The sequence below is a fragment of the Panthera tigris genome, chromosome C2 (genome assembly GCF_018350195.1).
Source record: "Panthera tigris isolate Pti1 chromosome C2, P.tigris_Pti1_mat1.1, whole genome shotgun sequence".
Classification (NCBI taxonomy): domain Eukaryota; kingdom Metazoa; phylum Chordata; class Mammalia; order Carnivora; family Felidae; genus Panthera; species Panthera tigris.
In genome coordinates this window covers 156,145,934-156,172,683 of record NC_056668.1, presented here as the reverse complement: position 1 = coordinate 156,172,683, position 26,750 = coordinate 156,145,934, and the positions used below count along the sequence as shown (strand labels likewise).

Genomic DNA, 26,750 nt, shown 5'->3' with positions numbered 1-26,750 from the left:
TTTAGGAGAGTCTCCAGGGTCTTAAGCGGCCACAGGACTGAATGATCATGAAGGTTCTTTCGGATTAGAACATCTGTGCTTCTTAGCGTTAATTCTGCCAACATTCATGGTCTCCCCTGGGCGGGGAGGGGGCTCAGCCCCCTGGCTCCTCTTTACCAGGAGGGTGGGGTGGGGGTTCTGTTACAAGTTCATAACAGCAGACGGCATCTGGACCCTTCCTTACCTGAGAGAAGTCGTCACAAGGCCTCGTAGCCTCTGACTCTGTCTTTCGGGAGGAACAGAAGAAGCCTGCCTGTTTGCAAGGGAAGATTTGGGTGTCGCTCACTGACCTCAAAACCAGTTTAACTCTTCATCTCTGGCAAGCCGGCTGCCACAGCTTGTTTCTTCTAAGCTGCTGGAGTGTTTCTTTGGGCTTTAGCCATGGGTTTGGAGTTCTGGTCCTGCCCCGGCTCAGCGTGTCCAGCAGGGAGGACGGAAGATACAGGGAGACGAGCCAAGCCTGAGCTCCCCTCGTGGCCAGGATGCTCAGCCCTGTGCTGGCAAAGGTCTGGGGAGCACAAGCCTTCCCGCCCACTGTGGGCCACGTCTCCGGTGGGGTCACAAAGCTCCATGAGGCAGATCGGGCCCCACGGGACCCACCACAGAGGGGAAGGGCCGCAGGCGGGCTTGGCCCAGCCCAGCAGATTGAGGGGCCTGGGCAGTCCTCCTTACAGAGATAGGTGCTCCCGGCAAACTGCTCCTGCTGCCTGGGCTGAGGCCTGAGAGGGTGGTGGGTTCACTGGCCGCCGTTCCTACCTTTGCAGCTCAGTGCGGGTAAACGGTGACCTCCCGGATGCCCCCTGAGCTTGGGAGCCGGCCACCCTGAGCAAGGGGGGCGGGTGCTTCAGGCAGGGAGGTGGCTTCCGAGTCCCTCCAGTCCCTCCCTGGCCTGTGTGAGGTCCCACCTTGGCCTGAGAGAAGAGTCACTGAAGGCCGGGTCGTTCCGGGGAGAGGGCGCGTCCCACAGAACCCTCGGCCCGGCTGCCGGAGAGCGGGGTGCCCCTCCTGGGAGATCTGCAGACCCCCTCAGTCCCCCGTGAGGGCAAGGGGCTCCCGGAGGCAGGAGGGAGGGAGCAGCTGGCACCCTGCGGGGAGCCTCAAAGCCTCCTTTGGATCAAAACCCATTTTGATTTTCCTCCCCACGAGAACGCTGGGGGAACATGGCTAGAAGATTCTCTGACCAGCCAGGGAATAGTCTGTCCCCCTTGTAGCTCTAGTTTAGTTAAATCTATTTAGCCTTTACTTTCTATGGTTACTTGTCAAATCAGGAAATAGGTTCATATTCTGCCTGTCATCAAAAGACCTTTAAGAAGGTCTCTTAAGTATTAAATGACATCAGCTGGGAGAGTCCGCCGCGAATCCGGCCTGAAAGGTGCCGGTTTTGCTGTTTGGGGATAGTTGCATCAGCCGTTAGCAGGCGAAGTGGGCTCGACCCTCACGTGGCCTGGCAGTTCTGCTCCTCCCGGTTGGTGAACTAAGTCAAGCCGTCACCATCGCCCCTCAGGCCGAAGGTTGTGCAGACATGGCCGCTGCGGGTCCTCGGGCCAGGGTCCGCTCCTGCGCCCGCGTCCTGCTCCGGTCGGCCTGCTGCGTCCCCTGCAAGGAGAGCCCGCTCCCCCGCAGACTGGCCGCCGTGAGCCGCCTGCCCCCTTCCCCAGCAGGAGCCCTCCCAGAGCCTGCTGCGGACGAGCAAAGGCCCGGCAGTTCCCGGCCCACGGGGAGAGCGGCCGCCCGCAGGCTCCCGCCTCCCGTGGAAGACAGGCCGGGCTCAGAGAAGGGAACCGTCTGGGGTGAAGTGGGGTCTCCGGAGGCCCGGCAGATCTGAGGGTCCTCACAAGGGGAGATGGGGTTGAAGCGGAAGACGGAGGCTCTTGATGATAGTCCACGAAAGGGGTTCCTCGCCGTGAAAGCCAGAGGGCACGTGGTGTGCTGTCCAGCCCCGCGTGGGGCCGGGGCCTCCCGCAGGGGCGGCCAGGTTCCTGGGGCAGCGGCGGACTTTGTGCGCGCAGTTTTGCGTTTCCCGTAAGTAACGGTTATCGAAAATCAGCGTGTGCATTTTAGGCCAAATTCCAAAGGAGTTACTCAGTTTTTCAGCAAACAAGCAGAGCCACAGTCGTGTTTTCCAGCACCCACGGGACAGGGGGCTGCGAGGGTGGGGCCCCAGGACCTCCTCCCCCACGGCCGCCGCCTCGACCTGGGGCCCGGGCTCCTTCCGACACTCCCCTCTGAGCCTGGCGGGCTGCGCCTCCGTCAGGCCTGGCCCTCAGCGAGATTTCATAGGATGCCCCCGGTGGCGCTGGATGGCCGGGCGTGGTCCTGTGGCTGCAGGGACAGAGGACTGCTAAACATATCCGCTGTTTTGGCCCATCGGCTCGGGCCAGGGATCTCAGGCACGGTGACCCCCACAGCCACCCTGCAACGTGTGCACCACGACTCCCATTGCGCAGATGCGGAAACAAAGGCCCAGAGGGTCACCCAGTTCGCAGTTGCCCCCGCGTCAGTGCTCCGGGCCCCCTGCTGTGTCCTCTCCCTGCCCCTCTCGTTCTGGGGGATCCGGCAGGGGAGGGGGGGGCGGGTTTCCAGCTGCTCCTCATTTCTGGATCCGTAGAATCCCCACCGCGCTGGGTTCCCAGGCACCACACTCCCAGCCACGCCGCGGGCCGCGTCGGACAGAACGCCACGACTTCTCGGCCTCTCTGGGTTCCGAGTGCCTTCGCCGGAGCCCCAGGGGCACCACCGCCACCCGTGCCACCCAGGGGCCACCGCTCGGGCTTGCGTGGCTCACCCAGTGTCCTGTGTTCTCTCAACAGCAAATGAAGCTCATGGCCGAGAACCTGAAGGAGGAATCAAGGGAAGGCCGTAAGGAGGAGGAGGAGGAGGAGGCCTGAGGGCCGCGCGGGCTGCCCTGCACGAGGGCACGGGGGCACCTGGACCCGGACCCCATGCGTGGCCCATGAGGCGGTGCCCGGTGGCAGGCAGCCCCGCCCCCCGGTGTCCTGGTGGGGGCCCGTGGAGCCCCCCGCCAGGCCGCACGCCGATGCGGCTGTCCCCCTCCCCCCACCCCTACCCCCCCCCCCCCCGCACCGCCCCGGGGCCTCACCCCTCGCAGCCAGCCGCTGTCACGCCCGTGGCCTGGGCCGAAGGGGCCGCCTGCCGAACCCCAGTCGAGGGGGGGCGTGCGCCGCGAGGCCGTGTCGCCGGCACCCGGACAGCTGCGACCACCCCTTCCCCGGTTCTGTTTCGCGGTGTGTCCCCCGAAACCACAGTAACGAAGCCATTAAAGGCAACGCGCACCTCTCTGACTCCTCCTTAGCGCACGTGGCCCGGGAGGCCCCCCCTTCCGAAGCCAGCCCCGGGTCACGTCGTCGGGGGGGGGGGGGCGTTGGCGCCAGAGGCGGGGTGCCGGCTGCGGGCTCGGCTGGGGACGGGGCGCCCGTGCGCCACCCGCGGAGCCTGGGGCCGGGCCTGGGGCCCAGGCCATCCTCGTCCTCGGTCCTCGTCCTCGGGAGGTGAGGCTCTGTCCCCGCGGGGGGCCTGGCCAGGGCCGCTGGGGGGGCTGCCTCCGTGCCCAAGGCCCCAGGCGGAGGGAGGGAGGGCCGGCTGCCTCGCCCGGCACCCCGGTGTGGGCTCACCCCTGCGGAAGAGGGCCCCCGCCCCCCCCCCACCCCACCCCCGTGCCGTGGGGCCGCGCGCACCTCTTTCCCAGGCGCGAGGACGGTGCCTCTGGGGTTCCGGCTGCGGTCTAGCCGGCGTGAGGACCGCCCGGGAGGGCAGGGCCCCGCTTCCTTCTTCCCCTGCCAGCTGCCCCCCTCTGCCTCACGCGGCGGCCGGCACCCCCCCCCACCCCCCAACTCCCCGGCCCGGGCCCGGGCCCTCCGGCCGGGCCACCACGCACCTGCGGGCCCTTCCTTCCACTTGGGAGGCAGCCGGGAGGGGCTGAGGACCTGGTGGCTTCTAGACCCGTGTCCCTCGGGGCCTGGCACCTGGATCCCCCCGTTCCTCCCGTTCGCATCGGTGGAGGCGGCCCCGGGGGGGCCTAGCGTGCCAGAAGCCCCTCCTCCCCGCCAGGCCTCCCCGCCCGCCGGCGCGGACGTCTCCCAGTTGGCCCTGCCCGGTCCCCGCCTGGCGGAGGGCGCTCCAGGGCACAGGCGGTCGGTGGTCGTCCGGGGCTTGAGGAACGCTTTCCGCAGCTCGCTCGCGTTTCGAAACACCAGTGAGCCGTAGCCGCCGCTGTGGTCCCGGGCCCTGAGCCGCCTCCGGGAGCCTCCCCGCGCTGCAGCCCGGGCGCCTGTGTTTGCTGGGGAAGGAGAGACGGCAGGCGGGCCGGGGGGCCAGCTCCGGGTCTCCCGCAGGTCCTGGCTGGGGGGCGAACGCAGGCGGGGGGGAGAGGCCCGTTAGCTCAACTCCCCGCCCGGGGTGGGGGTGGGGGCGGGGGCCCACGGCCGCCCGCGAGGGGCGGCCTCTCCGGGCTGGGCCTGCTCGCCCCCCGAGGTGCGCGCCTCGCTGGAGGCTGCCTTCCCCAGGAGCCTCCCCTGACCTTCCTCGCCACGAAGCGCTCCGCCAGGGCGAAGCCAGAGCCGCGTGGGGAACGTGGTACCCCTGGGGTGCCGGGCACACGGGAGCCACGTCCGCGGGGGCCGCGGGCCTCGGGAGGGTGGCCGTGGGACCGGCCGGGCCGTGTCGAGAGGGAGGCTGGCGGTCCGCGCGCCCACCCAGGCGCTCGCCGCGGCCCGCACCCTGCACCTCCCTTCCTTAGGTCTCCTGCGCGCCGACTGGGCCCGCGCGCTCCTGTCTCTGGCCTCCCCTCCGCCCTCGGGGCCCGCCGGCACCCCTGCCCCGCCAGCCGTGGGATGGCGCCGCCGCCTCAGGCCTCCCGCTGGCCACGCGCGAGGGGACACCGCCCCGCTCTGCTCCCCGGCTCCCACGGGTTCGGCTGGGGGCGCAGCTGCGTGACCACCCTGCTCGCGCGTCCTCAGCCCGCCCGTCCCACAGAGCGGAGCGGAGCGGACCGGACCGGAGGCGCCCCCTCCCCGCCGCCCTGCCCGCGTGGACCCCCGAGGGTGCAGAACGGGACGGCACCCCGAGGGGACCCGGCGGCGTCCCCCAGGGGGAGGATGGGCCGGGACCCGCAGGAAGGGCTGCTGAGCCCCGTGGGCCCGGCCCCGTGTTTCTCAGAGGCGGACAGAGGAGCCGCCCACGCTGTGGTCAAGCCCAGAAGGCTGAAAGCGGGTCTCTGGACCGCAAGCCCGTCGCCACCGGCTCTCAGGGACGGTGGCGGAGTGGCCGCCCAGGCAGAGGCCGGGCCGGGGGTGACCGCAGCCCTCGCCGGGCAGGAGGGGGGCAGGGGCCGGTCCTCCGGCCTGCGGGGGGCGTGGAAGGCGTCCCGCGGTCTCTCCCCCGAGAGGAGTCCCCCCACCCCACCCCCCGGAGGTCCTGCGATACTGTCACCAAGCCGCGGGTGGCCGGTGGGCCTTGATCCCGGGTCCCTCCTCAGCCCGACCCCCCTCATGCTGGTTCTGTGCCTATTTCGCGGGCACCCCTGGGACGGCCCGGGCTGTCAGGCCCCACACGGGGGCCCCAGAGGCCCCAGGGGGTCCCGACGCCTAGGCCCGGTTTCCGCTGGCGGAGCCAGCCCTGGGCGAGGAGGGGTCAGGCGGTGGACACTCCTGTCCCTCCTGAGGGCCACACCTTCACACTCCTTACCCCTCACTCAAAAGCTGAGACTTCAGGGCAGGTCTTTATCTCAGTGGCTTTTGGGAGGAAGTCAGAAGCCAGTGGCTAGGGATGCCCGGTCGCACGATGCAGCCGGTGCCGGGGGCCCAGTGTCCCTTGAGATGCCCTGTGAGCCTCACTTTCCTTACATGGTTCTTTTAAAACCGAGGCAACCGGGGCACGCGGGGTTCCCGCAGGAGTGCGGCCCGCTCTCAGCCCCGCGAAGGCCCGCATCGGCCAGGACGGTGCCGCGGCCCCGCCACGAGCTGCCTGCCAGCGGCCCTCTCCTCAGCCCTGACCCCGCAGCCCCCGCCCTTTTCCCCCCCGCAGGAAACCAGCCAGAGAAGACCCAAGGCCGAAGGCTGCAGAACCAGAGGCCCGGCCGTAGACTCCTCCAGTGAGTTATTTCAGGAATCCCACGGCCCTCGAGGAGGGCACGTGGCACCGGCCCTAGGCCGAGCCCGCGTCCCCCACGCCCACCCAGGGAGGCTTGGAGAGAAGGGGGCCCGACCCAGGCCGGGGCCGCTGGGGCCCCGAGGGAAGACGCGTCCCTCATCCCACCCAGGAGAGGGGCCACGGCGTCTTCGGAGGACGGAAGACGCTCTTCCTGGGCCTGTCAGGAGGCCCCTTTGGCCATCTTCTCGTCCCAGCAAAAGTCGGCTCCCGGGAAGGCTGTGGGACGCAGCGTCCTAGCTTTCCAAGAGGCGAAGTTAGGAGGTCTTAGAAGACAGTGGGGGGCCCCACCCGAGGCCTGTGCCGGGCGGGCGGTGAGTCCCGGACCGGGCCCCGTGGTGGTGGGCCCCGCTCGGTGACGCGGGGCCTCTGGGAAACAGTCACCTGGACCCTGTTGGAGCGGATGCCCTGGTCCCACCCCCGGGCCTGAGGGACAGGACTTTGGCAGCTTGGCCCGAGTCTGCATCCCAGGGGATGCCTGCCCCGAGGCTTGGGAACCACGGTGGGGGCAGAGGCCCTTCTCGTTTCTCTCCCGAAGGGGCTGATGCCAAAGGCCCTCCAGAGCCAGCCTCCCGCCCCCCGGCCTGGTCACCACGGTCACCACGGGGGGTGGGGGGGGGGAGGGGAGGGGGAGACCCCACCGGGACCTGACCACGGGGCACAGGAACAGACCCTGGCCAGCCCCCCGGATGCCGCCATCGGATGGCCTCCCTCCTCCCCAGGCCTTTGTAGGCCCTGAGATATGGGGGCAGTTCAGGGAGGGAGGGGGCCGGATGCCTGCCGACAGCGACAGCCGCGTGGGCCTCGAGGGATTACCTTAGACCAGGAAAAGACCGTGGTGGCGTTTGTCCCTGAGCGCGTGGCGCAAGTCACGCTGACGGCACGCGGCTCGCAGACACCGCAGCCTCCTCTCTAGACCGTCTGCAGGGCTGGTGAACTTGGCGCGCGGAAGGGAGCAGCCGGGCACCAAGTGTCCAGAGCACGTGGCCCCCTCCGCGTGTCCTCTCTCTCGTGACCCGGGCAGGAGGACGCGGGGCGGCGCGGGTAAGCCCAGGCCGGCGGGCCCTCTCGGGGAGCAGGACGCCGCAGCCGTCCCCGGACCCCAACAGGCACAGGGCAGCCCGACCGGCCCGGGGCGCGCAGAGCTCGCGGCCGGATCTTCGCCTTGCACTGCTGCCCCCCCCCCCCCCCCAGGACGTGGTGGCCGGGTGCCGAACACCCGGAGGGCGCTGCCTCCGTCTACACAGCTGCCTGGCTCGGAGGAGGGAGACCACTCCTGTCTCCGCCCCGACGGAGACCGCTGAGCGGCTTTAAAGCAGCCTCCCCCCCCCCCCCGACCCCAGAACGCAAGGCCCCAAAACGGGCGCCACGGGGTCGGCCCATCACAGGTGGCCGGAGCTTTCCACGGTCACCTGCCCCGTCCTGAGGGCGCCCTGCCTGCCGCGGGCCCTGGAGGGCAGCTTGCTGCAGCCGCCGCTTACCAGCCACAAGTCACTCTGCGGCGCCTCACGTTTGGCCCACGCCCGAAGGAAGGACGCAGGCTGGGGTTTGCGTCGACGACCCGAATCGGCCCGGCCACATGGCCGACTTCCACCCAAACCGTGGGGTCCACCAGGCGGTCGTTGCTGTGCTTTCCACACGCACACGCGGAAGGCCCCGTTTCCCACAGACCGCGGGCATCTTGGGGGCCTCCCCGCTCCCAATTTCCTCCCCGGGGGTGGGTCCCAGGGAGTAGCTAGCCGGCCCAGGGAGGCCTCGGCCAGCTGCAATTCTTCGGGGACCGTCGTGGGACCAGCTGTCTCAGCCCCGAATCTAAATGATCTCGAGGCGTGATGACCTGCCTCTTGGTCTCACGGGCAGGTCCACACCCCCCACCCCCCGGACCCGCTGTGTCCCCAGATTTGGAATTTTTCAGGTGTTAGAAGGGTAACGGGATGCAAAGACGTGTCACAGGCTCCAGTGGGGTTTAAAGCGGAACCTTCTAGGACGAGGTCTTCACACTGCTTTGCCCAGCTCTCGGGTACTGGAAGGTCGAAGGTCATGTCGAAGGCCCTTCTCGCCCCTTCGCATCCGGGTGGGCAGCCTGAGGGGCGGGCTCTGGGATCCGGCCAGTGGTGTGCCCTTGGCCAGGCCCCTGAGCCTCAGCGCCCCCACGGCGAAGCAGGGGCAGTGCGCCACCTGCCCACCCCTCAGTGGGGCGCTCTCAGAGCGACCCCACGCGCTCACTTTGCCCCTCCCAGGGGCACCTCCCAGGACCTGCTTCCATCTCATTCTCCACAAGCTCGGGGGAGCCCCTGGTGCCCAGAGCCGACCCACAGACCGCTCGGCCTCAGAAGTTCCCAGGCTCACCTTCTCCTCGCAGCCTGCGGTCTCCACTGCTTGCCTCCTCCGTGCTTTCTCTTACGCCCAGGCTGGAGCGCGTCTGGACTCCTGTCTCTGGCCTTTACTGCTCCCTCAGGGCCTCTGCTCTTGCCAAAGCCCCCACCCCTTTTCAGTGTTGAGATCACCTCCCCATACTTGTGGGGTACAGACCTGCAAGGAATCTGTCAGCCAGGCGCATCACCCACGGGGCCCAGCGCAAGATGAAAATGCGGTGTCCTTGCTCGAAAGGTATTGAGAAGTTCAAGACAACAACGTAAGAGCAGAGCGTTGACTAAATCGAGGGGACCCTTCTGAGCCGGCGCCAGGGGTGGGTGACGGGCCTCACTCAGTCTCCACCTTCATGCCGGCCTGCCACCAGGCACCGCTCCTTCCAGCAGTGCCCCCCGGCCTCCAGTGCCTCCGGTATTCCAGTCCAGAAATCAACATCCTAGGGAAAGGAGGAATGAGCCAAGAGGCAAGGTAGACAGTCCCTCAGCAAAGTCCACTCCGGGCTCCTGGTGATCCCCATCCGCCCAGCCGTTCAGTTCTCTGACCCTGGCATTCGGCTCCGGTTCCCTCCCCGGACTCACCCTCCTTGGAACTCTCAGGACCCTCCCAGCGGTGCCCTGCCACACGTCACCATCGCTGGTCTTCCTCTGGTACTAATCGAAATCGTCATGTCACCCCTAAGGGGACTATGAACTCGCAAGGACCAAGATTCAGCTTTTTTTCGCTTCCTAACTTCTCATCCTGTAACACTCTGCTTCGAGTGGGTTGTCCGCCAATACTCTGTTCTGGAGTCAGGGGTCCTCAAAAATACAGCATACTGGGAGTCCTGTTAGCTCAAGGAGGGCTGAATCCCACTTCCCCTCCTCATCTATCCCTCCCCAGATCCCAGGGGGGCGGCTGTGGGGGCAGAGAGGCAAAAGGGCAACCTAAGTCTGATGTGTCCTTCAGTGGAGGGCTTAGGAGATATCGTCTCAGTGGTGGGTCACATTGGCCCTTGGTCTGTGCTAAGACGCTTTAAAAGCAAGACCCCCAAGGGATCCTCCTGATTCCGAGTAACTGTATGCCAAAATGAAAACCAACACTTTTTACGTGAATAAAACAATCCAGCAGTCAACAGTGTGAAATGCGTCCGGGATTGTAATAAAACACTATCAACCGAGAATTCTGTACCCGATGGAAATGTCCTTCACGAATTAAAAGTACTTTTTTAGACAAGTAGAAGCTGACAGAATATACTGTCAGCAGACCTGCACTGTAAGAAAATTTCAAGTTCTAAAGACAGAAGGAAAATACCAAAGTGTGGATACACAGAGTGAAGAGTGGTCAGGATAAAGGTCCTGGCAAAAGAAGAGACGTTCCCCTCAGGTTTCATCTCTTAAAAAGGAAACAATTTAAAACAAAAATATTTATGCCTACGTAAAAATAAAACGTATGCCAACAATAGCACAATGAGTAGGGAGAGGAAAATGGAAGTGTACAGTTGTAAGGTTCTTACATTCTACATGAGGTAGATTGTGGGGTTTTGTTTTTGTTCTGAGAGAGAGAGATGATGTGTGCCAGCAGGGGAAAGGAGCAGAGGGAGAGAAAGAGAATCTTAAGCAGGTTCCACATTCAGTGTGGAGCCTCACATGGGACTCAGTCCCACACCCCTGGGATCATGACCTGAGCTGACAAGAGTTGGATCGACCAACTGAGCCACCCAGCCGCCCCTAGATTGCGGTTTTATACGTGGATGTGTGTGTGTGTGTGTGTGTGTACACACACACATATGTACATACATGTATATGTATACATATCCCTATAGCAACCACTAAAAAATTAAAGAGGCACAGCCAAGAAGCCAATAAAGAAGCTTAGTTAAACAAAAAGAAGCAAGTAAAAGAGTGGAAAAGAAACAAGAAATAGATAAGACAAATAGAAAACCAGGAAGGTGGTAGATTTAGACAACCAGGTTGAGAATTACGCTAAATGTAATTGATCTAAAACACTCCAAATAAAAGGGAAAGATTTGCAGATTGCATAAAAAGTCCCCGCTATATGCTTGCTATCTGTAAAAAAAATCCAAAAACAAAATAACTCTACCTTAAATATAAAGACAAAGGTTAAAAGGAAAAAGATGGAAAGTAAAAAGATGGAAAAAGATACAGTCCTACGAATCAAAGAAAGCTGAGTGGCTATATCACACCAAGTAGATTTCATGACAGAGAATAATTTACCAGAGGTAAAGAGGAACATTTCATAATGATGAAAAAGATCAATTTGTCGGGAGGATTTAACAATCTTAAATGTGCGTGTACCTGACAACAAAGCTTCAGCTAGAACTAAATAAACCTGATAGAACTAAAAGGACAAATGGCAAATCCACAATTAGGGATTTCAATACTCCTTCCTCACCAAGTGATACGAGACAAAAAGTAAGCATACAGAAGTCTCAAATCGACATTAGGAAGCAACTTAACTAACTGACAAAGAACACTTTACCAAGAACCGTACTTTTCTGGCACTCACAAAAACATTCACCAAGGAAGTCCATTTAGCTGAGCCATAAGAAGAGTTTTGGTAAGCTTAAAAACATTTAATTATACAAAGCCTAACTTCTGGCCAAAACAGAACTGCACTAGAAATTAGTAACAGAAACTTATGTGGAAAATCTCTAAATATTTGGAAATGAAATACCTTTCAAAACATAACATGATTTAGCTTTTAAAAGGGTCACTCACACAAAAGACTCCGAATAGCCAAAATCATGTTGAAAAAGAAAACCAAAGTGGGAGGCATCACAATCCCGGACTTTAGCCTCTACTACAAAGCTGTAATCATGAAGACAGTATGGTATTGGCACAAAAACAGACACAGAGACCGGTGGAATAGAACAGAGAACCCAGAATTAGACCCACAAATTATGGCCAACTAATCTTTGACAAAGCAGGAAAGAGCATCCGACGGAAAAAGACACTCTCTGTAGCACATGGTGCTGGGAAAACTGGACAACATGCAGAAGAACGAACCTGGACCACTTTCTTACACCAGACACAAAAATAAACTCAAAATGGATGAAAGACCTAAATGTGAAACAGGAAGCCATCAAAACCTTACGGGAGGAAACAGGCAATAACCTCTTTGATCTCACCACAGCAACTTCTTACTCGACATGTCTCCAAAGGCAAGGGAAATAAAAGCAAAAATGAACTATTGGGACCTCATCAAGATTAAAAGCTTCTGCAAAGCAAACAATCAACAAAACTTAAAGGCAACCGGCAGAATGGGAGAAGATAGTTGCAGATGACATACCAGATAAAGGGTTAGTAACCAGAACTTAGCAAACTCAACACCCACAAAACGAATAATCCAGTGAAGAAATGGGCAGAAGCCATGAATAGACATTTCTCCAAAGAAGACATCCAGATGGCCAACAGGCACGTGAAGAGGCTCAACGTCACTCCTCATCAGGGAAATACAAATCAAAACCACACTGAGATACCACCTCACGCCGGTCAGAGTGGCCGAAATGAACAAATCAGGAGACTCTAGAGGCTGGCGAGGATGTGGAGACACGGGAACCCTCTTGCACTGTCGGTGGGAATGCAAACCGGTGTAGCTGCTCTGGAAAACGGTGTGGAGGTTCCTCAAAAATTTAAAACCAGATCTACCCTATGAGCCAGCAATAGCACTGCTAGGAATTGACCCAAGGGAGACAGGATGCTGAGGCACAGGGGCACTTGTGCCCCAGTGTTTATGGCAGCACTTTCAACAATAGCCAAATGATGGAAAGAGCCCAAATGTCCATCCACTGATGAATGGAGAAAGAAATTGTGGTTTATATACACAATGGAATACTACGTGGCAGTGAGAAAGAATGAAATCTGGCCAGTTACAACAGTGTGGATGAAACAGGAGGGTATTCTCCTAAGTGAAGTAAGTCAGACAAAGACAGGTATCATGTTTTCACTCGTGTGGAATTTGAGAAACTTAACAGAAGCCATGGGGGAGGGGAAGAGGAAAAATAGTTTCAAGCAGGGAGGGAGGCCAACCATAAGAGACTCTTAAATACAGAGAACAAACTGAGGGTTGCTGGGGGCGGGGAGTGGGGGGAGGGGAAGCCGGGGGAGGGGCACCGAGGAGGACACTTGCTGGGATGAGCACTGAGTGTGGTATGGAAGCGATGGATCGTGGGAAGCCCCTGCCGAAACCAAGAGCACACTGTATACGCTGTGTGTTCGTATGTTAGCCGGCTTGACGATAAATCGTATTCAAAAAACAAAGAAAGAAAACAGAAACAAAACAGAACAGTAAAAGGATCACTTGCACCGCCGAATGGAGAACACACAAGAGAAAGGCAAGGGCAGAAGCGGCAAGGTGCCCCAGGAGGAATTTACAGTCGTGCACTTGAGTGCGTGTGAGTTGTGTGAAGACGATGGTGTCATGGGCTGGAGTGTTTGTAGTGAAGGCAGTAAGAAAGGGTGAATTTGTGTGTGTGTCGTTTTTATGGTCTTTTTTTTTTTTTAACGTTTTAGTTATTTTTGAGAGAGCGAGAGACAGAATCCAAAGCAGGCTCCAGGCTCTGAGCTGTCAGCACAAAGCCCGATGTGGGGCTCAAACTCACCGATCGGGAGATGATGACCTGAGCCGAAGTCAACGTTTAACCGAGAGCCACCCAGGCGCCCCAAGAAGGGGTCAATTTTTGAATGGTGCATAAGATTTTCTGTTTGGGGGGTACTTAGGTGCTCAGTCATCTGAGCGTCCGACTCGATTTCAGCTCAGGTCATGATCCCAGGGTCATGGGGATCAAGCACAGTCAGTGTGGAGCCTGCTTGCGATGGTCTCTCTCTCCCTCTTCCCTCTGCCACTCCCCCCCCCCCCCCCGGCTCACGCACTCTCCCTCTCGCTAAAAAAAGAAAAAAAAATTAAAAAAAAGGGAAGGGTGATACCAAGATTCTTGTACAAAAAGGTTGAGAGCGGCCACTTACGAGACGGGAAAAATTAGGGGGGGAAGGATTTTGAGGGGAAGGTTGTAAGTTTTGAACACGAACTAAGGTGCTTATCAGACACATCCGTGTAGCTGAGTCAAAGAGGTTGTCGCAGTGTGGTGTTCCTGGGATGTGGGCTGAATGTGTCTTGGGTTCTATCAGCACGTAAACTGAATGGGATGGCGGAGAGACTGAGCGCAGAGAAGGCTCCAGGAATGAACTTGCAGTACTCCCAAGTTCAGAGTTTGGGAGAACTAGCAGCCGGGGGATGGGAAGCCGTGAGCTGAAAGCGGGCCCCAGGACAGCAGGGGGGTCACAAGGAAGGCTGCCCAACTGCTCACACGCTACCGTGGGCTTGAAGCTGACCGCTGGGGTTGTGGCCGCCAGGGCCCAAGGCTATGGCGGGGGCCGACGGGAAGGGAAGAGGCGCGAACGCGTACAGATTTCTTTCGGGGTTTGTGGTAACGCTTGCACAACATCTACACGGAACCCCCTGAATCGTACAAGCGGTGCATCTCAAAGCCGTTTTTAAAAACCGACCACTGGTTTTAGCACCTGGAGGTCACTGCTGACCTTGAGCAAAGCAGGTACCGTGGGACGACAGCAGCGAGAGCCCGACTGGAAGGGTCCAGAGAGCGAAGAGAGAGAACAAAGACATCTTTTTAAGATAGGGGAACAAAGTCCGGTTTGTTTTGTTTGCTGTTAGGGATGATCTAGCAGAGAAGCGAAGATCGAAGAGAGAGAAGAGAACGGCCGGTAGTCCCCACGGCTGCCTCACTTACACCCGGACAGGCTCAAGGTGCGAGCGAAGGAACTGACCTTGGAATCCCACCGCCGGGAGGAAGGGCGGGGCACGCGGCACAGGTGAAGGTGGGGGGCGCAGCGGGAGCCCGCGGCCCTTCCCTTCCGTCGCTTGGGTTCAGCCCACCATCAGGGAGCCCGGTGGCCCAGCCGGGGGAGGAAAGCGACGGACCCGGGGAGCGAAGCACAGCTGACGGGCAGTCCTGGGGCCGCCCGAGACTTGCGGTCAGGAGTTTCAAGCAAGAACAGTCACGGTTCGATTCTTTCCAGGCACCTCTGGCAGCACAGGTGCACATGACGCAGGCTGGGTCTCGACACAGCTGCACTCGCAAGACACAGAAACACGGACTCGGCTTGTATTGCTGAACACCAATATGCCACTTTATTATTTGGATTGTTCTTCCCATCTGTCACATACCTGTCGATGTTTACACAATGAGGAAAATCCACCAGCAGTGGAAGCAACCGACCAAATCAGCTGATGACTCTGTACCCTCTTAACACACATCAGTTCTCACTTGGTAGGGAGACCCTTACTTCGATTCAGTCTCACGGCTATTCTTAAGATCGGTGTCGAGATTGTCACGTCTTTAAATACAGATAGAATTGCCAGAAGTACATAATTTTATATATATATATATATGTGTATATATATATAATATATGTACACACACGTACAGAAAAATACAAGACTAATTGTTTTTCCACAATATTTAATTTACACACTACTATAACTCTATGCAACTTCTGAAGACAGGTTAAGGGGTACAAGAAACTGTTTAGAGCTAGTAAAGAGTTTGGTCCAATATTATCTTCATGTAACGGTTATCTGCTCCCTCCCTTTTATGTGACGACATACTATGACATACAACACATGCACAGTCATTCACTTACGAACAGGTGAGTAAGACACCACTCAGACTAACCTCTGTACACCCAGAGGGCCAACCAAGCACACGCGACTAATAAGGCTCTATGATACAGCTGTGCAGCATGAACGGTCAACACGGCCGCTCCTAGAGTGAGCACCACATATACGTCGGAATATAAAAAACCATCGGAGACCAAACACACGTGGGTTAGTTAAAAGGTGCCATTCCAAGGCTATACATAATCACAGGAAGAAGTATTTACATCACTTGGAAAACAGCTGCAACAAAGAGTTTATTGCCAATGCCCTTTAGAAACTTCTCTCCTACGTCTAATACAGATGTTACGCTCACTTGTCTATGTGAACCACACATCTTATTTCTGGCCCTTTATAAGATCCCTGCTCAGAATTTCAAGCAAATATGTTCTATGGCTTCACCCACACATCTTTTCTGGTAGCTTTCAGTTATAAATATCACAATGAACTAGAGCTGTAGCTTAAAACATATCTAGCCTAGGTCTAGAAAGTAAAAGAAGTATTTTAAGTATCACCTTTACTTAGCGTAGTAAGTATACTGTGAAATTCCCTAGTGCGGACTAAACTATACCATCGTGAGTAGCAGAATCAGCGTGTAGTTGGAGCCGAGAGCCGTGGAACGCAGTCCTTGGGTGCTCTGCCCCCTCTGCGGACAAAGCGACGGGCACTTGAGAGACACGAAGGGAAGCTGCTGGGAGTGGGAAGGCCCCCCACCCCCGGCCCGGCCGCATCCCACCCCCGGTGTGGATAAGCACCGCTTTGAAGACCCCCCGGGGCACAGCTTGCAGAGGCGGCATCCGGCCCCTCTCAAAGTTAGCCATCTGCAATATGGTGCGTCTTACAGACAAGACGCCACGAAAGAGGATTATCTGGTCAAAAGTCGTCTTTGTACAGGAACAGTTTAAAGCAAGAGTTCTTCGATTATTGTTTTGGCAGGAAGGCAGAGTGGAAAACGCCTCCAGAAAAGAAAAAGAAAAAAACCAAAACAACAACAAAACACAAAGCAGGCTTTGTGCGTTTTGTCTGCTGTACGTGTGAATTTCACTTTTATAGGTGTATTTTTTGATCAGCCAATTCTCGTAGCTTACTGGACAGCCAGAGAACATAGAAGAATGGAAAAAACAGAAGAGACAACCGAGTTACCAGACTGCGAAAGATCACAGCCCAGTAATTTTTTTTTTTTTTTTTTTAATTTATAGGCTTTTGACTTTGCCACCCTCTGTGTGCACCTTTGCTTCCATATTAGGCCCTACAGTTTCTTCTATCTACAAGGTTTTAAAGGAAACCCTAGGATGTCCCCTACGGGAAGGAATTTACACCGAGCATCTTTTTGTTCTGTTGGACAGACGTACACTCTATAAGTAGAGTTAAGACACCATCAGTTCACTTCATCACGTTACAAAATAAGATTGTCTGCTTGTAATTTACCACTACGGGGGAAGCTGCCTTATAAATCTAAGTACTTTATCTCACCTAGTACAAAACAAGAAAATCTTTTTCAGTTAAATTTTACGAGCCCAACCTTGTTTTCACACTAGAGCTTAAGACAAACAGGTGTGGGTGTATTGAAATCATGGTTTTAAGGTTCTCAGTGCAGACGCTCGCTGTACTCCGCGCCTCACGGGCCCCGGGAGGCGGGGCTCGGGCCTCGGGAGGCGGGGCTCGCACTCGCTAGCTCGCTCGCTCGCGGGCTCCAGGCCCGGCGGCAACACAACGTTATTGCTTTGGTTCGGTCTCGGACAGCACGGCGTGTGCCTCAGGGCACGGAGTTTCCGTTCTCGCAGGTCAGGACGGGAATTTACGTTTCTCACAAGGAGACAGAAGCATTTTTTTCTCTCTAGGTTAAGTGCAGGACATCCACTTTCTAAGTGCTCCGTGTATCTTAGGTCCCAAATATACATTTTAATTTAATCCTGATCATCCACATTAAAATTATAAGTGTAAAAATGACACAAGAGACTTTTCGGCTGGAAAAGAAAAGCAGTGTCTAGCAGCATGCACAAAGACCATGCATTGTCACGTCGGCAGGCGAACAAACGCGAAGGTAATAAATAACGGCTCCGAACGCCCCCTCGAAGAGAGGAAGCGCGGAGAGCGGCCGGAGGGCCGGGCCGGGGCGCTCCGCTCTGGGCGGGCGGCGGGCGGCGGGGGGCGGGGGCCGGGGGCCGGCGGGGCCGCGGTCAGATGACGTGGCAGCAGCTGGCCTGGCTGGAGGCGCACAGCAGCCCGTCCTTAGGGTTCCGCTGGATGTTCACAGAGATGGTCTTTTCGCACAGAGGTAGCTGCAGCACGTTGTTTTTCAGGTTCTTGCTCTTTATCCGTCCGAGCTCCGCGGCGCCGGCGGCCACGTGGTCGGAGAAAAACTTGCCGCCGCCCGCGCCGGGGGCCGGCCCCGCGCCCCCCGTCGAGCTGATGCACATCTTCCACGTGGACTTCTCCTGCACCTTCACGCTGGAGAACGGCAAGCCGCCCTGCGGGTCCAGAATGTACCTGGCGCCGCCGTGCAGCTGCGAGCCCAGGCAGAGGCTCATGAGTTTGAGGCTCTGGACCAGCTCCCCGGGGCCGGGGCCGGGGCCGGGGCCGGCGCAGCGGCGCGTGCTGCCCGACGTGCCCGTGGGCTTGCCCCCCGAGCCGCCCGCGGGGCTGCCGCCGCCCGCGCCGCTCTCGCTCGGGCTGGCCTTGTCCGCGCCGCCGCCGCCGCCGCCGCCGCCGCCGCCGCCGTCGCTCGGCTTGCCCTGGCCCCCGCCGTCGCCCTCGCTCCCGGGGGGCCCCTCGCCGCTATCCCGCCGGTGCCAGGAGTAGGTGAAGCCGCCGTCTTTGTCCAGCCGCCGGCGGCTCTCGGAGTCGTCGTCGCTGGTCTCCGAGCTGCTGCAGCTGGAGCCGCGGCCCTGGCTTTTCCTGCGGTGGTAGCGCTTGTGCACGGTGCCCGGGGAGGCGATGTTCATCTTCAGCCGGCTCAGCTTGGGAGGCAGGTTCTCATCCATGTCGAACTCGTCGTCGGACTCCCCTTCCTCAAAGATCTGGTTGAGGACGGGAGCGCTCTTCCTCGACGTCAGCCGGTTGGTGACCGAGGGCTTCCGGCGCAGAACCACCTGCGTCGAGAGGGACACGGGCTTCTTGTCCTCCTCATCTTCCTCTTCGTCCTCCTCCACCCGGAACAGGCACTTGCGCCCGCCGGCCGTGGGCTTCAAGCTCGCAGGTGACACCGCGGAGAGCGCCGGTCCGGCCAACTCGGGGAGGTCGTCTTTCTTGGCCGAGTCACACAGGCCTTTGCTCCTGTGGCCGTTGAGGACGCCGTCGGCAGCCCGAGCAGGAGACTGAGGGACGGTCCCGTGGGACAGAGGAGTGGCCGTGAGATCATCCTCCAGGTCCTGGGGCACGTCGATCTTGGTTGGCCACGACTGCCTGCGTAACAGATTGGAAGGAGAGAGCCATGTGATAATAGGCAGACTCTACCTACACGCCACGCCACGCGATGCTTACGGGGCAAAATCCACAGACCGACAAAGAAAGAAAAAAGACAAGAAAAGGAAAAACCACCCCAGCGGCCTTGCAAGCCCGTTCGACGTCCTCTAAAGATCAGCGAGGGCGCCAGCAGGGCGAACGTGGTTCTGAACCACGGGTCCGGTCTGTGGCTCACTGGCCAAATGGACACATCAGAGCTGGCGGGAAAGAGGGCCAAGAGCCAGCCCCGTCTTCCCATACACATCTTACACCACAAGAAAGCAGTGTTAAACAGCACAGGGAGGTCACCAAAGCAAAATTCAAACACCACACATTTTGTTCCTCTGGGTCTTGGCGCACGACCTTTGAGGTATATGGTTTGCTAATAAAATTCACCTGAAAAAATAAAATACAATTCACCTGAAATGCCCAGTCTTCCAGATAGGACAGGATGGTGTAAAAGTGGGAACAGCTCAAGATTAAATAGGAGAGTACTGCAAAGAAAAGTCAACGTACACTGGCATGCATCTCTTCATCAATTAAACACACCAAGCTAAATATAAATGCACGTATTTTTAAAAAACTTCTTGTAATGTTTATTTTTGAGAGAGCGCGCGTGAACGGGCGGGGGTCGGGGGATGGAGTGGGAGACACAGAATCCGAAGCAGGCTCCAGGCTCTGAGCTGTCAGCACAGAGGCAGGACGCAGGGCTCGAACTCAAGAACCGTGAGATCATGACCTGAGCCAAAACCCAGAGTTGGACGCTTAAACTGACTGAGTCACCCAGGCACCCCTAAATGCACGTTTTTAGATGTCCACACAAGCGAAATGGGCGCCAAATCCATAATCACTGAACCTTCAATTTTATTCCCCAATCTAGAGTCACCTAAGGAACAAGAACACTGCTTGGCAGCCAAAGAAAAAGACTTTTGAAAATGAGGTCTCTGGCCTGTGTCGTCCTCTCTGTCCGGGGTAATAGCAGATGCCAGAGAGATTTAAAGTAGCCCCTTCCACACTATGACACTTTTGTTTCACACCGATTATGTTCCTAGAAATAAAACTCAATTAAATCTATAGTTGGAAAAAAACCACCCGGCATTTATGATAGACCTCTCTTCCGCAGCTCAGAACCAACGGTCCTTTCTCAGCGGCCCGTCGGCTAGTCACTGCTGGGTAGTTTAGGAGAGCCGAGTGCCGGATAAGGTCTTTGAGGTCACTAAGTGCCTTTGGACAAGTCACCCGTCCCCCAGCCACACAAGTACGTGAAGCCGGTGGCTCTGGGGCACCCTGGGGAGCCCCGGGCTGGGAGGCCAGCGGCCCACGGTGTCCGACCAGCAGAGTGGCAGCCGGCGCAGTCCAGGACGCGGGGACCCGCCAAGCGGCGGGGGCTCTTCACGCCTCACCTCCCGAAAAGAAAGCCAACGCCGTTCTCAGAACCCGCGCCCAGGAACAGGCCGGCTGGGTGCTGCTGCTGGGGTGGCGCCTCCACTGGCCACGTCCGAACCGATCGCTTTTATAGGAGTGAGTCAAGTTGTTAAACGGCTCACGTTAACCGAGCACGCACGTGAGCTCCTGTTGTGCTAAACTAAGTCATCTGTATTGTCACAACACTGTGAGCAAATCTGGCTTAACAAAACAGAGGAGAGACAGCTAAACAAGAATTAGGAAGGAGTCACATGGACGGCACGGTTCACTGCCTCAGTGCTCACCAGGGCCAGCGCTGTCCCGGGAGCCTGACGGGGGTTAGTGCACTTGGCCCCCCCGGCTCCACAAGGGAGCCGCATCTTCCCTCTTCACAGACGAGGAAATGAGAACACAGTAAGAAACCTGACCAAGGTCATGCAGGCTTGTGAACAGTGACATGTGGGTTGGGTTCCACGGTTACTCCCCCCCACCCCCCCCCCCGCCCGCCCGAGGCAACCTAGGAAGCTTCCGGATGGCTGTGGCTGCACAGACAGACGTCTGCGGTCTGGCCTCAGTGGTCCTCCTCACTTCCAGGTCTGTCAGAGGATGCCGGCCCCGAGCCCTCCCGTGCTAGGGTCAGCTCCTCAGAGGACCCCGTGAGGCCTCTTCTAACACACAGACCGCACCACGCTTCCATCCCACCCCGGCAGAACACGAAGAAGGTGCACTGCCTGCGGCCGGGGGTCCCCGGCTCCCCCTGCCTGCCCCTCTTGGGGAGCTAACTGCTGGTTCAAAGGCCCATCTACTGACTCGGGGTCACTGACCTGAGGGCACGTCCAGCAGCAGAACCAAGTCAGGTCCAGGGTTCTGGCAAAGTCACAGTGACAATAAGAAGAAGGCAAGGAAGCAGGTCTACCACCTTGCCTCGGCCCGGGAGGAGGCGAGGCCCTCACAGCATCTCCACTCCAGCATCCCCAGGAGAATAAAAGGAAAAGCTGAGGGAAGGTTCTGATACTTCTCTATCGCCTCTGTCAGTTTTGTTAACTTTTATAATAAAGTAAAACCAACTTAACTCGTTTACATATGTGATCAAGTTTAGATTGAGTTCTGATCTGTTTCCCTAAAAATAGCTCAAATCCAAACATTCCATTCTCCAAGGCTGGGGTGATTCCAGACTCGGTGGCCCGATGTGTGGTGACCCTGCTCTTTCCCATCAGGGGCCTCAGCCCGGGAGTAGGTTGACCTCACCACTCAAAGTCATGGTCCTGGCTGGTCTCACGCCCAAGAGCCCCCAGCCCCCGGGGCCCAGTCCTCTTCCAAGCAGATACCACACAGCATGCCTAGGCTTTATTACAGAAGACTCCATCCAGGATATAAATGAAGTTACAAAGACCACTTTCCAGTTCTAGATTTCTAAATCTTTATTCTTTGGCCACCCAGGAACATTTTCGTCTCTCTTCTCTGTCGCCCCATCCCAAGTAACAGCCTACACACGGCAAGCTGACAGCACGTAATGTAACTCCAATGGCTTTCTGCCTATTTTAAATAATAATTACTACTTAATATTCACACATACATACATATTCCTATGTGGATGTAAGAGTAGAGAATTATTCAGAATTGGGAGCATCCTTCTCTTTTTGAATCACTACACTTCCACGGATTACTTCATCTGAAGAGGGAAAGATAAATTATATATAACTTTCAGAGTGGTGATGTCAAAAAGGAACCCTCTCCATGCTTTGATTTTAAATAGAAAGCTAATATGGCAGAAGAAAAAGCAAAGTGGGAAAGAGGGGGTGGGAGGGGGGAGGAGGAGAAGATGGAAAGCACACTCACGACTTTGACAACGGTGGTGGTAAAACACTCATAACAGGGACAGCACACAGAGCAGCCCAGTTCAGGAGGCAGACAGTATTATCACTCCCATTGTCACTCCCAGTCAGAAAGAGGTTAAGTGACCTCCCAAGGTCAGGCAGCCAATAAATCAACTAGCTGATGTGTGTAATCACTGAAATCCTGAGCTAACACAATGGCACAGAAATGCCCTGGATGTTCTTAAAAATTATTTAAAAAAACTGAGGGAGGGGCGCCTGGGTGGCTCAGCCGGTTAAGCGGCCAACTTCGGCTCAGGTCACGATCTCGCGGTCCGTGAGTTCAAGCCCCGCTTCGGGCTCTGTGCCGACAGCTCAGAGCCTGGAGCCTGCTTCCGATTCTGTGTCTCCCTCTCTCTCTGCCCCTCCCCCATTCATGCTCTGTCTCTCTCTGTCTCAAAAATAAATAAAAACGTTAAAAAAAAAAAAAAAAAGAAACTGAGGGAAAGTATGGCCTTGTTCCTGGAATGAAAAATTAAAGAAAATAACACATTAATACATATCATATCTGGAAGAGTTTAATGGAAAATAGTTGACACACACTCAGCTGCTTCTCCAAACGTGTTTTCCTGGCCAGGCCAGCAGCCACAGCCAGTCTCCCCTGAACGCAGGAGGGAAGGTGTCCTTGGTGACGAAGGGACAGGACCCCTACACGCGGAGAGCCCATGCACGGCCTCTCCCATGAGGCTGCCACCCCTGTTTATATTCTCTTGCCCCAAAGAGTGATTAGGAAGCATTTTTGAAAAAGGGGTTCACTATTTCAAAACATTAAACTTACTAAAATCAGGGAGGATTTTTTTTTCTCACCTAAACTGGGCCTTGATATTGCTAGGGCTTGCAGATCTGGTTTGTATTTCTTTCTCTTGTTTCTCCCTCAGGATCCTTTCAGCAAGCAGGAAGTATGTGGCCGTGATGTGGTTGTACCTGTTGGTTTCCAGGGCTCTGAGGAAAAGAAGGGGGAACAGACACAAGCCACGTCAGAGGGTTTGCTTTTTTACAAGCAGAACTGATTTTTTTTTTTTTTTTTTTTTTTTTTTTAGGTACAAGCAAATGAAATCCAATGCCCTGGAATCTTTAAAATTATGAAAAAACACAGACAAGAGGAAAAAAAAAACCCAAGCAAGTCATTATTTAGATCACTCCTGAAATTCTAAAAAATGACTCCATAAAAATGTTCAATTTGTAAGAAAAATAAAAAATGCTGATAGCTGCCGAGCTGGGTGTCAGTTTTCCACACATAAAAAAGGTAGCGAAGCTTTCCAAGAATGTATGCGTTATCCAAAAATGTAATGTGTGTGTCAAAGTGTTTGTTTTCACTAAACTGGCTCACGTGCTCCCATCAGAGTAGGAAATGGCAGTGCGTTATGAGACACTGATATCAATCAGAAAAATTAGGAAAAGTTTTTCTTTTTACACTCTTTGCATTTATTGGCATTTTACACACTAATGAATTGTTAATGTATCTGAGAGCACGTCATTAGCCTCCTCTTTGAATAAAATCAACGTACTCATTCATCCACTTCAAAAGAGCGCTTGGAGCACCTAGTCTGGGCACGCACCGTGCGGCCAGGGGCTGTCACGGCACACGCACAGGGCACACGGCCACCCGCTCTCCTGCAGCCGGCCTGGCCTGGGAACTGCACGAGTGCGCGAAAAATGGTCTACCGGGCCCAGAAATACGTAACTGTACTTTTCAGAAACTTTCCATAGTAGAAAATACACAATGAACACTCAGGAAAGAAGCAATACAGCGACTGCTTTTCACAAAATGAATGGGGTTGCGGGGGGAAGGGTCACAGCTAAGGGGCTGGGCGGGCTGAGGGGCCACTCTGAAGAGCCCCCTGATGCAATTCAGGGCTCAGAACGACTTCTTAGAGTGGTTTCCTAAGCGGAGTACCAGATAAGGACACTGGCCTGTGTTCGGGGAACCAAAACACGTGTCTTTGAGTTGAGAAGTCATGCTCAGGAGGAGACGTGGGCCACAGGCGAGACCTGAGACCAGCCTGGGGGAGCCTTGGGCCTCCCTTTCACCATGCACGTGCGCACTAGTGGACAGGAAAACAGGGTCACCTGACCCAGTGAGACTGTCCTTCCCTTCAGATTTCTCACTGAATTTGCAGGAATTACAAATCGTTCTAAATGATACCACTGCATGTATTTATTTAAGCTAAGAACATTAAGCCAGTTCAGCCAGATACAAAGAGCCTTCTATCCACTCAAAATGAAAAATCACTTTCTACACATTCCTAAATCGAATGTCCTTGGCAGAAGTAGCAAGTGTCCCGCTCTTCCTGTTCATTTAGGTCATTAAGTAGCTTTGGATCAATCTCTGAAAACTCATAATGCAGCTGGCTATCTGTAGAAATGTGTATTTACACCAAAATTTTGAACCTGGTCTTTTTTGTTTTGTTTTGGGTTTTTTGCCCCCCAGAATATGTCCTCTTTCCATTATACCTGTTTCATTCAACAGGTTAACCAACTTTTGATTGTTCATTTGTGGAAATACTTCATAATTTTCTAGACAGGACCTCTTATAGGAACCAATCATTGCTAAAACAAAGCAACAGCATCTTTATATTATCCCTAATTCCACATTTCTTAGGTTATTAAGACCTAGCTTTGGTTTTAAGGGATTTAATTAACAACTCTGTATCTTGTGGGTTCCAGGTTGCTGCGGCTCTGAAGGGCCAGAAAGTATCACAGCACGATGCAGCCAGTGACGATACCCAAGCCACCAGGCGCGGCGGTGGCCCACTAAAATGTTACTTACAACAATGTGTGACTGGCCCCATAAGACAAGCCCTGATTTAGAGGCTGTGGTCTGCCCCATTCTCCCTGCCCACTGTGGGACCAGCAGGAGACACGGCAACAAAGAGGATACTGCTGTGGTAAGACGTGCACTGGGATGCACAAGAGGCTACTCCAATCCCCCCCGTAGGAAGCGAGAGAGGCCACATTACTTGCTGACGCCGAGCGACGGCTTACTCGTTCACTAGTACAAAAATAAAAACAATAAAACAACAAAACCCATGAGACAGGCACCGGGGCCAGGAACTCTAGAGATAAATGACATAACCCCCGCCGGCTGGGAACTCTACCCATTATGGTGGCCACAAGCCCTGGCAAGTCAAGAGGAGAGCCCATTCCACGAATCCTAAACCCATGGCCCCATGCGCACGAGTGCCGACATACTCCACAATGGCGTCTCGGTCCGCTATGTCCCCGAGCACCATGCGCTGAATGATGCTGTTGTGTTCCTCCTCCGAGAGGTTTTTGTATGACACAAGGGGGATGTTATACTTTGTGGCTGGCGAAGGGTCCACTCCTTGAAGCCAAGGATGATTCTCAATCTCTTCCAAGGAGGCCCTTCTCTTGGGATCTCTCTGTAGCATCCGTGTGATCAGGCTGGAAAGGAAGGTAAGTTCATTGTTAGAGCAAACTGTTGGAAGGGATTAGTAATGGTGGATTATTTTATTCATCGGAATTGTTCCCTACATTTAGACCATCAATTCCATTAGGTTCACCGGTGGTGGTGGTGGTGGTGGTGGTGGTGTGGCAGATGGGAATAAAGAAAATTCAGCGTCATCAGATTAATAAATAGAAAAACACAATTGCCGGATATACTGACAAGCCGAACAGCCTCCCATCATCTACAAGTAACTCTAGGTATCAACATCTGTCCTTGATTAACTGTGGCTTAGCGACATACCAGAACCAGCTACGATGATCAGCAATGACACACAGGATAGAGTGCACGAGCCAACATCTGCTTCCGGAAAAATGAATGACCCTAAATGCCACATGCATCTTGTTTAAAATGCCCCGTGCTGGCAAAATAGTAAATGCACACGTACATCAAGACGGAAGGAAGGGGTACTCAGGTAAAAATGGAGTCAAAGCAGGAGTCTTAGGAGGTGAATGACAAAGCTAGCCTTTGACCTGACTGCTTCTGCTTCGGGTTTGAAGGCTACAGTGAGTGCATAAAACAGAATATAATGTGTAGGGCCTACTGAAGGCAGGGGGCACAACTAGAGCCCTCGTAAGGAGCTGGGATCCCAGCTTCTGTTGAGAAATGAGAAACAAATCTACTGCTAAGATATCAGGCAGGAAACCTGCCTGCCTCGACACTGGCTGTGGAGGTCGGGCATGGAAATCTAAGAATTGCTAGCCACAGGCGGCTCCTCAAACATGCCACATGTTTGTGGTCCAAATTAATAATATGTGCGTGGAACACACAGGGAAGAAGTTAATTTAAAGTGGTTTTAAGCTGGAGGTGCTGCTGGGCTCCTACAAGAAGGAAATGCAAACCCTCTCTGTAGCAATGGAACCGAAAGAACTCCCCACATATTACAAAGAATACAACCTCACAGTCAAAAAATATAAAAGAAACAAGCACCTGTAGCAGGAACAAAAAAACACACAACAGCAAAATCAGAATGCAGTCTTCAAATACTGAATTTTTCAGACATAGACCGTAACTGTGTTGAATATGCTTAAGACATGCAGAAGCCTACCAGATTCTGTATCTCCCTCTCTCTCTGCCCCTCCCCAGCTCACACTTTGTCCCTCTCTCTCTCTCTCAAAAATAAACAAACATCAAAAAAAAAAAAAAAAAAAGACATGGAGAAGCCTTGGGGCGTCTGGATGGCTCAGTCGGTTGAGTGCATGACTTTGGCTCAGATCATGATCTCACAGTTCATGGGTTCAGCCCCATGTCAGGCTCTGTGCTGACAGCTCAGAGCCTGGCACCTGCTTTGGATTCTGTGTCTCCCTCTCTGT

The 26,750-nt window shown here is 55.7% G+C and overlaps 2 protein-coding genes across 12 annotated transcripts in view; one reads left to right on the top strand and one right to left on the bottom strand.

The window, feature by feature from the left end:
• ANO10 (anoctamin 10) overlaps window positions 1-3,104 on the top strand; it is a 262,989-nt gene extending 259,885 nt beyond the window's left edge. Inside the window, exon 13 of the mRNA XM_042956786.1 lies at window positions 2,850-3,104. Within this exon, the coding sequence (XP_042812720.1) occupies window positions 2,850-2,927 (78 nt within the window). The 3' untranslated portion in view covers window positions 2,928-3,104. The remainder of the gene's footprint in view (window positions 1-2,849) is intronic.
• An 11,592-nt stretch (window positions 3,105-14,696) lies between these two features.
• SNRK (SNF related kinase) overlaps window positions 14,697-26,750 on the bottom strand; it is a 59,153-nt gene continuing 47,099 nt past the window's right edge. For all 11 annotated transcript variants that reach the window (XM_042956978.1, XM_042956977.1, XM_042956981.1 and 8 more), the window contains 3 exons: window positions 25,164-25,376; window positions 22,779-22,913; window positions 14,697-18,654 (listed from right to left, as the gene is read on the bottom strand). In XM_042956978.1, the coding sequence (XP_042812912.1) occupies window positions 17,430-18,654; window positions 22,779-22,913; window positions 25,164-25,376 (1,573 nt within the window). In that variant the 3' untranslated portion in view covers window positions 14,697-17,429. The remainder of the gene's footprint in view (window positions 18,655-22,778; window positions 22,914-25,163; window positions 25,377-26,750) is intronic.